The 13,423-nt window shown below is 45.4% G+C and overlaps 1 protein-coding gene across 1 annotated transcript in view; it reads left to right on the top strand.

Moving 5' to 3' along the window:
- Nucleotides 1-13,423, top strand: part of LOC105720743 (ephrin-B3) — a 128,512-nt gene that overhangs the window by 93,948 nt on the left and 21,141 nt on the right. Inside the window, exons 62-66 of the mRNA XM_064378359.1 lie at nucleotides 4,189-4,399; nucleotides 4,857-4,973; nucleotides 5,164-5,305; nucleotides 6,734-6,903; nucleotides 7,054-7,170. Of these exons, the coding sequence (XP_064234429.1) occupies nucleotides 4,189-4,399; nucleotides 4,857-4,973; nucleotides 5,164-5,305; nucleotides 6,734-6,903; nucleotides 7,054-7,170 (757 nt within the window). The remainder of the gene's footprint in view (nucleotides 1-4,188; nucleotides 4,400-4,856; nucleotides 4,974-5,163; nucleotides 5,306-6,733; nucleotides 6,904-7,053; nucleotides 7,171-13,423) is intronic.

Genomic DNA, 13,423 nt, shown 5'->3' with positions numbered 1-13,423 from the left:
GATTGGTGCAATGATGCTGGGTGTGCAAGGGCAGAGATGCAAAGGTCGTGGTTCTGCCCAGGAAGTTAGGAAGAGAGAATTGGGGCTTTCCCTGGGAGGGGCTCTCTCTGGAGCCTTCTGGCTCTGTTCCCCTCGGCCCCTCTCTACACCCTCTTGGCCCTTATTTTCTGGCATGTAGTTTCTCTGTCTTTTTTTTTTTTTTGAAATGGAGTTTCGTTCTACCACCCAGGCTGGAATGCAGTGGCACAATCTCAGCTCACTGCAACCTCCACCTCCCGGGTTCAAGCGATTCTCCTGCCTCAGCCTCCGGAGTAGCTGGGATTACAAGCATGTGCCACCATGCCTGTGCCACCATGCCCGGCTAATTTTTGTCTTTTTAGTAAAGACAGGGTTTCACCATGTTGGCCAGGCTGGTCTCGAACTCCTGACCTTGTGATCTACCCACCTCAGCCTCCCAAAGTGCTGGGATTACAGGCATAAGCCACTGCGCCTGGCCTTTCTCTGTCTTTTCCCACCAAAATCCAACTGGAACATTGCCGTAATATACCCAGTCCTTTCCTGTCTGCCTTTAATGTCTTCTAGACTTTCTACCTGTATGAGATAGATAAAAAACAAAAAACAAAGTATTTTCCCTTCTCTCCCACTAACACAGTACAGCCCCTCAACATCCATGCAGATTGGTTCCAGGACCTCCCATGGATACCAAAATCCACAGATGCTCCAGTCCCTGATACAGAATGGAGTGTTTGCATGTAACTTATGCACATTCTTCTCATATACTTTAAATCCTCTCTAGATTACTTATAATACCTAATACAATGTAAATGGTATGTAAATAGTTGTTATGCTGTATTGTTTAAGGAATAACGACAAGAAAAAAAAAGTGTGTACATGTTCAGTGCAGATGCAACTTTTTTGGGGATTTTTTTTTTTAGACGGAGTCTTGCTCTGTCGCCCAGGCTGGAGTTCAGTGGTGCAATCTTGACTTACTGCAACCTCCGCCTTCTGGGTTCAAGTGATTCTCCTGCCTCAGCCTCCTGAATAGCTGGGATTACAGGAACATGCCACCATGCCCAGCAAATTTTTTTTTTTTTTTTTGTATTTTTAGTAGAGACAGAGTTTCACTATGTTGGCCAGGCTGGTCTTGAACTCCTAACCTCAGGTGATCTACCAGCCTCAGTCTCCCAAAGTGCTGGGAGGCGTGAGCCACAGTGCCTGGACTTTTCTTGAGTATTTTTGATTCTCTGTTGGTTGAATCCATGGATGTGGACCCCATGGATATGGAAGGCTGGCTGTACTTCACTCTGACACCAGATGTGGCGGGGATTTTCCCCACATAAGCAGTTCTCCAAGGGACACCGGCTGGATGTCCTACAATATAACTCAATTCTGAAACGACCTATCTGGAGTTACAGAGTTAGATCACACAGGTGATGGGCTCAGTCACCCACTAGACAGCCCCTGCTTCAGTTGCTAACTGAAAGCCCAGTGTTTTACCTGTGTTTCTGCCTGGCCAGTTATAAATTGAGGGTTTCCACCATCCCCTCATCAGGTTCAGTTAATTTGCTAGAGTGATTCACGGACTCAGGGAAACATTTCACCTACTATTGCTGATTTATTGCAAAGGATATTTTAAAAGTTACAAATAAGACCATGCACGGTGGCTCACGCCTATAACCCCAGCACTCTGGGAGGCCAAGGCAGGCAGATCACTTGATGTCAGGAGTTCAAGACCAGCCTGGCCAACATAGTAAAACCTCGTCCCTACTAAAAATACAAAAATTAGTCAGGTGTGGTGGCACACGCCTGTGATCCCAGCTACTCTGGAGGCTGAGGTAGGAGAATTGCTTGAACTTGGGAGGCAGAAATTGGAGTGAGCCGAGATCACGCCATGGCACTCCAGCCTGGGTGATGGAGCCAGACTCCGCCTCCTCCCCAAAAAAAGATACAAATAAAATAAACATAAGGTGAGGTTCCCAAGTGTCCCCGTGGAGTTGGGACATGGCACCCTCCCGGAATGTGGATGTGTTCTTGTTCACAAATCTGGAAGCTCTCCCAACCCTGTCCTTTAGGTTTTTAAGGATGCTTCCTTACACAGGTGTGATTGATTAGATCATTGGCCATTGTTGATCAACTCAATCCTCAATTGCCCCACCCCAACCCTTGCTCCTCCCTGGAGGTTCAGGGGGTACAGCTGAAAGTTCCAATCCTCCAATCACTTGGTTGGTTCCCGGGCAGCCAGCCCCCATCCTGAAGCTATCTAGCAGTGCCCAGCCACCAGCCAACTCATTCATATACAAAAAGACACTTACCACTTTGGAGATGCCAAAGGCTTAGGAGCTGTGTGCCAGGAAGTGGACGCGAAGACCAAATACATATTTCTTTTGATAAATTACAATATCACACCATCATTTCCCAGAATTTTATATTCATTCATGAAGTTAGTGAGTGACAGAATGAGAATGCATCTCTTAAGCATCTTTTTATGTGCGCAAAACAATAATAATTTGTTTTAGACGGAGTCTCGCTCTGTTGCCCAGGCTGGAATGCAGTGGCACAATCTCAGCTCACTGCAACCTCTGCCTCCCAAGGTTTGAAGGGTATAAGAGACATGTGGAATTGCCATTTATTGGGTTAGGTTTGTTTGTTTGTTTGTTACCCAGGCTGGAGTGCAGTGGCGCAATCTCGGCTCACTGCAACCTCTGCCTCCTGGGTTCAAGCGATTCTCCTGCCTCAGCCTCCCAAGTAGCTGGGATTACGGGAACTTGCCACCATACCCGGCTAATGTTTGTGTATTTTTTTTTTTTTAGTAGAGACGGGGTTTCACCATATTGGCTAGGCAGGTCTCAAACTCCTGACCTCAAGTGATCTGCTCATCTCAGCCTCCCAAAGTGCTGGGATTACAGGCATGAACCATTGTGCCCTGCCTGGGTTAAGTATTTTAATCAGGGTGAAGAAAAAAACAGTTGTAATAATAATGATAGTCAACAGTTATTCATTCATTTAACACATTGAGCACCTAATATGTGCCAGGTGCTATTCTAGACACTTGTAATATCCAGTGAACAAAAGAAAATCCATGCCTGATTATATAGGCTTACATCTACCTTCTGTTTACTGTTTGCAGGTCACTGTAATAAACCCTTTACATGCGTTTTCTCACTTAGTACAGAAAAAATCACACACAGACTCTTTTTTTGTTCCCTTGAACAATGCTGAAAACTTTTTGAATGAGTTGCCGATATTTACAACTTGGGAGCCTTAGAAACATCCAGATTCTTAGCTTATCTTTAAAAATCAGATATTTTGGGGCAGATGCAGTGGCTCATGCCTGTAATCCCAGCACTTTGAGAGGCCGAGGCGAGCGGATCACCTGAGGTCAGGAGTTGGAGACCAGCCTGGCCAACATGGTGAAACTATCTCTGCAAAAATACAAAAATTAGCCAGACATGATGGCGGGTGCCTGTAATCCCAGCTACTCAGGAGGCTGAGGTGGCAGAATCATTTGAACCCGGGAAGTGGAGGTTGCAGTAAGCTGAGATTGCACCACTGCACTCCAGCCTGGGCGACAGAGTGAGACTCCATCTCAAAAAAAAAAAAAAAAATCAGAAATTGTGGGGCAGGTGCAGTGGCTCATGCCTGTAATCCCAGGACTTTGGGAGGCTGAGGTGGGAGCATCACTTGATATCAGTTTGAGACCAGCCTGGGCAACAAAACAAGATGCCATCTCTAGAAAAAAGAGAGAGAGAGAAAGGAGAGAGGAGAGAGAGAGAAATACATTGTTGCAACACTAGGCCCACATTCATTCTCACAGTGGAAAAATCAGGCTGGAGCTGAGGCACGGCTCCTGCCCTGGGCCAGCCCGCCTGCCTATTCCACGTTGGGGAACAGAGGAAGATTCTCACGTAGGGGAGGTGGGGTGATGGAGACTATTTAACAAGCTGATTCCACTAGTGGTAAGTAGAATAAACCAGAGGAATGAGAGCCTGAAATCAGGAAGACCCCTTGGGAAGCTGTTGGCAATGACCCGGGCAGGAGATGATAGAAACTTGACCAGGGTGGTGGTGGTAGCATTGATGGCAACAGAAAGGAAGGCGGACGTGACACACAGGGAAGGTAGACCTCATAAGACACTCCACTTCTGGGAGCCCCGCCCCTCTACACACCCTGTCCTATGCTCTCCTGCAGGTTGCTGGGAGAAAAACGGCAGGAGCTGCTGGACCAAGCTAATAAGCTGCGGACAGGCTTGTTCAAGATCGATGAAACTAGGGAAAAGGTGCAAGTGATGTCTTTGGAGCTGGAGGATGCCAAGAAGAAGGTGGCCGAGTTCCAGAAGCAGTGTGAGGAGTACCTGGTCATCATTGTGCGGCAGAAGCGGGAGGCGGATGAGCAGCAGAAGGTCGAGGGCCCACGCCCACCCCTGTGCCCCACTCCCACGTTCCCCTTCTTAAATTTTCTTTAGCGGCCAGGCACCATGGCTCACACCTGTAGTCCTAGCACTTTGGGAGGCCGAAGGAGGATCATCTGAGGTCAGAAGTTCAAGACCAGCCTGGCCAACATGGTGAAACCCCATCTCTACTAAAAATACAAAACTTAGCCAGGCGTGGTGGCGGGCACCTGTAATCCCAGCTACTCAGGAGGTTGAGGTGGGAGAATCGCTTGAACCCGGGAGGCGGAGGTTGCAGTGAGTTGAGATCATGCCACTGCACTCCAACCTGGGTGAAAGAGTGAGATTTGTCTCAAAAAAAAATTAAATAAATAATTTAGCTTTCTCTTTCATCTTTTCCACCCACACCGTCACTCCCATCTTTGCCCAGGGCAAAGACAGAAAACCCTTGTCCTTTTGCCATCCCTAGGCCGTAACAGCCAACAGTGAAAAGATTGCAGTTGAAGAAATCAAGTGTCAGGCCCTGGCTGACAATGCCCAGAAAGATCTAGAAGAGGCACTGCCCGCCCTGGAAGAGGCCATGCGGGTACCAGGGGCGGGTGCAAGGGTAGAAGCCTGAGTGGGAGGCCCTGGGGAAGGGAATGGGCCAGACTTTTCTGTCCTCAAAGACTCTGGGGAAGTGGGAAGAAGAGGTGGTGCCTCAGCTAGGTCTTGTTTCCATAAGGACCTGTCTTACCCCCTGAGTTGCTCCCTCAGTTTATCCCTTTTTTCCCCAGGCTCTGGAGTCTCTGAACAAGAAGGATATAGGAGAGATCAAGTCTTATGGACGGCCCCCAGCCCAAGTGGAGATAGTGATGCAGGCAGTTATGATTCTTCGAGGCAATGAGCCCACGTGGGCAGAGGCCAAGAGGCAGCTAGGTAAGCTAGAGACCATGAGAGAAATGACTTCCGCTCACCCAGTGTTTACCGATGGTTGGCCGTGCAGCAGACACACAGAAAGATAGAAATGGATGAAGCATTGTACTCACCCTCAAGAGCACAGGGCTTAGTAGAAAGGAGATCGCATGAATATCAGTTATGTTTCTTTGGTTGTGGGCTGGGTGCCGTGGCTCACGCCTGTAATCCCAGGCTTTGGGAGGCCAAGGTGGGCAGATCACTTGAGCCCAGGAGTTTGAGAACAGTCTGGGCAACATGGTGAAAACCCATCTCTACAAAAAAATACAAAAATTATCTGGGCATGATGGCGTACGCCTATAGTCCCAGCTACTTGGGAGGTTGAGTCAGGAGGATCGTTTAAACCTGGAAGGCAGAGGTTGCAGTAAGCCAAGATTGCACCAGTGCACTCCAGCCTGGTGACAGAGCCAGACTCTGTCTCCAAAACAAAACAAAACCAAACCAAACAAAACAAAAAAAAAGATTATTTGGTTGTTACTGGTATTTTCTGACTTTTTACAAAGTTACCTGTTTCTTTTCACTAAAAAAGAAAAAGCAAAAACTATATTTCTGATCACTTTTAGAATTTATTAAATATGAAATTTTAAAAAAGATTGTTTGGTTGTAAGTAACAGAAAACTGGTCATCTTAATACTGACAGTCAGCTTACAGTGGTTTGACTTCAGATTTTTTGTCTTTACAATGGTACCCATACAATCATTCTGTTTTTCACTTTCAGTACAGTATTCAATACATTACATGAGATATTCAACACTTTGTTATAAAATAGACTTTGTGTTAATGATTTTGCCCAACTGTAGCCTTAATGTAAGTGCTCTGAGCACACGTAAGTTACGCTGGGATAGGTTAGATGCATTAAATGTGTTTTTGATTTACCATATTTTCAATGTATGATGGGTTTATTGGGAGCATCTGTATATTAAACAAAATTGTCCTAAAGATGCCTGCATCCAAGGTCAGGAATGCCCTCAGGCCCCCAGAGGGGACAAAAATCTGAAAATGGGAACTGGGACCCTGTGTTCTATTCCTGTGGTTTGCTCTGCTCTGGGTTCCCATGATAGAATACAGCTTGCCAGTCTCGGTTTGGTGATCCCTGCCCTAGAAGAAAGTGCGAAGCAAAGAGTAAAAAATAAAGTGTAGGGTTGCTTGGCTGAGAGTTCAAGGCAAATGGTGAGAGAGGAGCTGGGAGGATCATCAGGGACCTTGGGGGCTGAGACGTGCCTAGAGACAGAGCCAAGTCAGAGGGAGGAACTAGGGGCCAGGTCAGATAGTTTGGCCTTAGGAACTGAGCCCAGGAAAAATGTGGCAAGGCCTGAGTAGCAGAAGTGAAACTACTGGGCAAGGAGGATGGCATTAGGCTTCTGGCTAAGGCCCCTAGTTTTCATCCCACAGGGGAACAGAACTTCATCAAGTCACTGATCAACTTTGATAAAGACAATATCTCAGATAAGGTTCTGAAGAAGATTGGGGCCTACTGTGCCCAGCCTGACTTCCAGCCTGATATCATCGGCCGCGTCTCCCTGGCTGCCAAGTCCCTCTGCATGTGGGTGCGGGCCATGGAGGTAAGGGCGGCTGGGCTGGGGCTAGGGGTAGGAAGGGCATGCCTGGGAGGAGGGTGGATGCACAGACTCAGGTGGAAGGAGGGGATGCCTGGAGGTGAGAGGGCTGGTGGGTTGGTGGGCGACCCCCACAGCCTGGTTGTCTCCCTGAAGCTGTATGGACGGCTGTATCGGGTGGTGGAGCCCAAGCGGATCCGGATGAACGCTGCCTTGGCTCAGCTTCGGGAGAAGCAAGCCGCGCTCGCTGAGGCCCAGGAGAAGCTGCGGGAGGTGAGCCGCTCTCCTGTCCACAGAGGTCCCTCTTCCTGACCTCTAGATTGCTTCATTAAGCATTTGTTTTCCCCCATCTAATTCTACCCCCCTTTCCCATGGCCTACCTTACTCCAGTCCTATCTTCTTCCCACTCTGCCCTGTTCAGATTGGGCTGCCTCTGGCTCAGAAAGCTAAGATTGCAGAGGGTTATAAAGGCTCAGGGCACTGCGACCCAGGAGCCCTTCCAAAGATTGACTTGGGAGTTGGTAATCTTTGTCACAGCCTTTGGAGATGGGGTCTGAGAAACTAACTGATGAAATCTTCGTGGCAAATTGGTCTTTGCCAGGGGGATGGGGCAAGAGTGTCTATGTCGCTGCTGTGAACCAAGAACAACGTGAGGGTGTCTGTGTATACACTGGGTGGGGACTGGTATTTTTAGTAGGGACAGGGTTTCACCACCTTGGCCAGGCTGGTCTTGAACTTCTGATCTCGAGTGATCTGCCCACCTTGGCCTCCCAAAGTTCTGGGATTACAGGTGTGAGCCACCGTGCCTGGCCCCAAATGTACATTTTAATAGAACTTTACAACTAGGCACTATGCTGATACCAGGGCCCCATTTCGGACCAATTAAGTAAGAATCCCTGACAGAGCCTGGAAATCAGCTTTTTTTTTTTTTTTTTTTTTTTGAGATGGAGTCTCACTCTGTTGCCCAGGCTGGAGTACAGTGGCACAGTCTCAGCTTACTGCAACCTCTGCCTCCCAGTTTCAAGTGATTCTCCTTCCTCAGCCTCCTGAGTAGCTGGGATTACAGGCGCCCACCACTATGACCGGCTAATATTTGTATTTTTAGTAGAAGCAGGGTTTCACCATGCTGATCAGGCTGGTCTCGAACTCCCGACCTCAGGTGATCCGCCTGCCTCTGCCTCCCAAAGTACTGGGATTACAGGTGTGAGCCACCGGACTCTGCCAGAATCAGCATTTTAAAAGCTTTCCTGTCAGAGCCTATCAGAGGTAGGAAAGCTTATGCATAGCACTGGATCTCAGGTCTGAAAAGAGGCTCAGAGCCCAACTACATTGCAGATCAGTACAAAGTTTGAGTAAATAGCTTTAGCCATTATTCACTCGTCAGCTAATTCTGATGTACAACAAGGGTTACAAACAACTGGTGTAGATAGGGCCCCAGAAGGCTCTGAAATGGGACAGAACAGAATCTTAATATACTTCAAGACAACTGTATCCCCAAGGCTGAACATTCACATTTTTTCCTATTTTGTATTCCAAATTATGTCTTAATCTACTTCAGGGCAACTGTATCCCCAAGGTTGAACATTCACATTTTTTCCTATTTTGCATTCCAAATTATGTCTGGTCACATTGTCCAACATAACATATCAGAGGCCATGCAGCGCAATTAAATGACAGCATTAAAATGCTCCAATAATAATGACACACAGAAATTCCACAAATTTGAATATAACCCCCAGGGAGAAATTAAATTTCAAAGATTAAATAAATCCTTTGTAAACTAAAGTCCCAAGGAATGGAAATCCAAAATCAACTAATCTTGCCTCTGTGAGTTAAAAATGTAGAATTCAATCTTCTGAAGTTAAAGTCCCCAAATCATCCCCCCTACCCCGACTTCCTCTTCTGCTCAGTTTCAGCTGAGGGGTTATCTCAGTTCATCTCTAGGAGCCCAATACTGGAGGAAAATATTATAAATTACTGGGTAATTTATAAATAACAGAAACTGACCAGGCGCGATGGCTCACACCTGTAATCCCAGCACTTTGGGAGGCTGAGGCAGGCGAATCACAAAGTCAGGAGTTCAAGACCAGCCTGGTCAATGTGGTGAAACCCCATCTCAAATAAATAAATAACAGAAATTGATATATTACAGTCTGAAGGCTGGAAAGTCTAAAATCAAGGTGTAAGTACATTCAGTGTTTGGTAGGACCAGTTCCTCTCAGATGATGCTTATGTGTGTTCTCATATAACAGAAGGGACAAACAAGCTCTTTTGGGCTTCTTTTATTAGGGCACTAATCCCATTCCTGAGGGCTCCACCCCCATGACCAAATCACCTCCCAGATGACCCACCTCCCAACACCACTGCATTGGGGATTAAGTTCGAACATGATTTTGAGTGAGACATGAACATTTGGACCATAGTGGGGTGGGGGTTCTCTGGGTAGATCAGTTTTCTTAGGCTGGGCTGTTTCTCCCGGGAAAAGTATGCTGTTCCTTGGAAACTAAAGGCTGTATTAGTTGAGAATGAAGTCTCTCATGAGCATCATTCGAGATTAAAAAAGAATTCAAGGGTCTTAATAAGGCATACACAAGTTGCAGATAAAATTATGTTGCCAAAAAACTGGTTATTACTGTTGCCAAAGACCATAGTAGAAACCCAATAGCATTTGAGGAAATGAGGATACATGGAGAAAATCTTGGTTTTAGCTTCAACAAAATGTCAGTTATCTAGAACCATGATTTGTGCACTTAAATTTAACTTGGAGAAATCTTTAGCAATAGATTAATATAAGAAATATAATCTGACCAATAAGCATTTACTGTATTGGGGATTATAAATTCACATATGTATACCTCCTTTTCTTAGGGGGGTTGATTGTGGTAAAATTCATATAAAATATATTATTGTAACCATTTTAAAGTGCACAATTCAGACGGAGTCTCACACTGTCTACCAGGCTGGAGTGAGTTCAGTGGCGCGATCTGGACTCACTGCAACCTCCACTTCCCTGATTCAAGCAATTCTCCTGCCTCAGCCTCCCGAGTAACTGGGACTACAGGCTCCCGTCACCACGCCCAGATAATTTTTGTATTTTTAGTAGAGATGGGGCCTGTGTGGTGGCTCACACCTGTAATCCCAGCCCTATGGGAGGCAGAGGCAGGCAGATCGCCTGAGGTCAGGAGTTTCAGACCAGCCTGGCCAACATAGTGAAACCCCGTCTCTACTAAAAATACAAAAAAAAAAAAAAATTAGCCAGGCGAGGTGGTGGGCACCTGTCATCCCAGCTACTTGGTAAGTTGAGGCAGGAGAATTGCTTGAACCTGGGAGGTGGAGGTTGCAGTGAGCCAAGATCACACCACTGCACTCCAGCCTGGGCGACAGAGCAAGACTCCATCTCAAAAAACAAAACAAAACAAAACAAAAAGAAATAATGTAATATGAATACACCAGGCAACAGCAATATAGACTATGCTTCTATATGTATAGAATATCCCTGGAAGGAGAGTCAAGAAACCAGTAACAGTAGTAACACTGGCTGCCTCTAAAGAAGGGACCTGGCTGAGTGGGGAACAGGGTTAGGAGGAAGACTTTTCCTACCCTCATGCCCTTGGGCCTTTTGAATTTTTGATAGCTATTCCAAAACTCACAAAGTAAAAAAAAATAATAAAAAAAAATTAAAGGAACAAGAAATAGCAGTGTGAAGATGTGCTCATGCCTGTACAAAAATTTTTCTTTCTTTCTTTCTTTTTTTTTTTGTAGAGACAGGGTCTTGCTATGTTGCCAGGGGTCTCAAACTCCTGGCCTCAAGCAATCCTCCTGCCTCTGCCTCCCAAAGTGCTGGGATTACAGGTGTGAGACACCATGCCTGACCTTGTACAAGGATACTTATTACAGCATTGTTCATAGCAGAATGTTGGAAAAACACAAACGTGTATCTGTAGGAGACTTGTTATATAAATCATAGTTCAATCACTCACCAGAGTGTTTTGCAGCTGCTAAAAAGAATGAAGCAGCTCATAAGAACTGATTTGGAAACAAGTAAAAAAAATAGTAAAGTACAAACAGTGTTATAGTATATAACCACTGATTAAAAATTCATTTATTCTGGCCAGGTGCATTGGCTCATGCCTGTAATCCCAGCACTTTGGGAGGTTGAGGCAGATGGATCACTGGAGGTCGGGAGTTTGAAACCAGCCTGGCCAGTATGGTGAAACCCCCATCTCTACTAAAAATACAAAAATTAGCTGGGCCTGGTGGTGGGTGCCTGTAATCTCAGCTACTCGGAAGGCTGAGGCAGGAGAATCGCTTGAACCGAAAGGTGGAGGTCTCAGTGAGCTGAGATCACGCCACTGCACTCCAGCCTGGGTGACAGTGCAAGACTCTGTCTTAAAAAAAGAAAAATTCATTTATTAAAAACATGTGTGAGTACTGAGCATTATTTTAGGTCTAAAGATTCAGTGGTGACCAAGTCCCTGCCTTCACAGTGCTTATGTTTTCTTTATATAGAAGCAATTCTGTGCAGGAACTATTCTAGAAAGCTACACGGGAAACTAGGGCAGGGCCTAGGACAGGGCCCAGGAGTGGGAGGAAGACCTCCCCTTCACCACAGGCACTTTTGTTCCTTTTGGATTTTTATTTATGTAAATGTATTCACTATTCAAAAAAGAAAAAAGGTAGTAAAAATTATTTTCTAAGATATGACAAAGATTTTATTAGGTGTAATAATAGTGTTATGGTTATGCAGAAAAATGTCCTTATTAATTTTTAGAGATGTGTTATGAAGTATTTAGGCTTGAAATTTCATGAGTTTTTAATTTACTTGAAGATACTTTGGCAAAAAACAAGTATATGAAATATATATAGCAAAATGTTAACTGTGAAATCTAGCTGATGGGTGTTTCTAGGTTTAAAAATTTTCATAATAATTTTTAAAAATTCAAAGCTGCAAAAAGATTAGCATACTTTAAAAATAGAAGCATAAGCATATTTTTCAGAGATACAGAAGTAATAATCAGCATAAATAAAAAGGAAAGTGGTTAAAAAGTAGTTTGCCATGGCCAAGCGTGGTGGCTCACGCCTGTAATCCCAGCACTTTGGGAGGCCGAGGCGGGAGGATCACCTGAGGTCAGGAGTTTGAGACCAGCCTGGCCAACATGGTGAACCCACCTCTACTAAAAATACAAAAATTAGCCGTCTGTGGTGGTGCATGCCTGTAATCCCAGCTACTCGGGAGGCTGAGCCAGGAGAATCACTTGAACCCAGGAGGTGGAGGTTGCAGTGAGCCGAGATTACACCATTGCACTCTACCCTGGGCAACAAGAATGAGACTTGTCTCAGAACAAACAAACAAACAAAAAAATAGTTTGCCTTAGACGAAGAAGTCTGGGTGTGGGAAAGGTGGTCTACGTGCTACTTTTCCTGTAACCTCTTTTATATCATTTAGGTTTTAACCTTGCTCATGTATTTCTTGCATAAACAGTAAACAATGACGACACCACCACACATAAAATAAGTAATGAAACATAGAACTATCTATAAAAAAAATAAGGGAAACGAATAAAACAAAACGAAAAGAACTATCAAGCAGCCTGGATGCCTCACTACTGACACATCTCCAAGGGAAGTGAAATTACAATCGGAATGTTGGTGATGAGGGTGGACCCAGCTCGATCACATGATCCTGGCGACTGGCAGGTGTTGGAGCAAAGACCACCGAAGTATCGGCTCCATCAGGGCTAGACCTGACACCCATGTGTGGGGTTAGAGCGCCCCCCACCCTGCCACCCTGTGGGTCCCCAGCAAGGGTTCCTCTGAGTGGCCCAGCTGACCACGTGCCTTCTGAGTGACACCTTCTTTCTTTAGATGTTAATGGCATCTATCAGGTCATTACCAAGGCTGAACCTATAAGCTCTCAAGTCCTTGGGAGGTGACACTTTATTTTTATTTATTTATTTTTATTTTATCGGGCAGCCCCCAGAATCACAGCAGATTCACAGAGACTTCCTGGAAGGTGAAACCTTGAATCTCCACGTTGTTTTAAAGAATGTTTTTTGGAGAGTGATCGCTACCATTTCCAAGTGCTTGGGCCAGGTACTGCTTGGGCGCTGTGTGCTTGGTACTGCACCTCAGCCCACATCACCCTTATACACAGCAACCCTGGCAAGTCTCCAAAAGGTTGAAATTTACCAGAATTACTCAGTAAGGCAGAGCTACTTCTGCTTTATTGTAGTGGAACTATTTCCACAATTGCAGGCTGCCTTTCCTAGTGAGGTGGCAGCAGGAAAGGGAACTAACATGTATGCTGTGCATGCTATGTGTAACTCCCATCCCACATTCCTCATGATGAAAAGGATGGTGATACAGTCTGTATCCAGGCACAATTGCTGTTGGCCGATCAGATATACATACCATACATACATACAGGATCTTAGGACAAGGCTCCATCAGTTCTCTACTTCAGATTTCAGTTGATATGTATATATAATATATATTATATATGTTATATATTACACATTATATATAT

Source organism: Aotus nancymaae, unplaced genomic scaffold (assembly GCF_030222135.1).
Source record: "Aotus nancymaae isolate 86718 unplaced genomic scaffold, 86718_ANA_hifiasm-v0.15.2.pri h1tg000018l, whole genome shotgun sequence".
Classification (NCBI taxonomy): domain Eukaryota; kingdom Metazoa; phylum Chordata; class Mammalia; order Primates; family Aotidae; genus Aotus; species Aotus nancymaae.
This window is presented reverse-complemented; position numbering and strand designations above follow the sequence as displayed.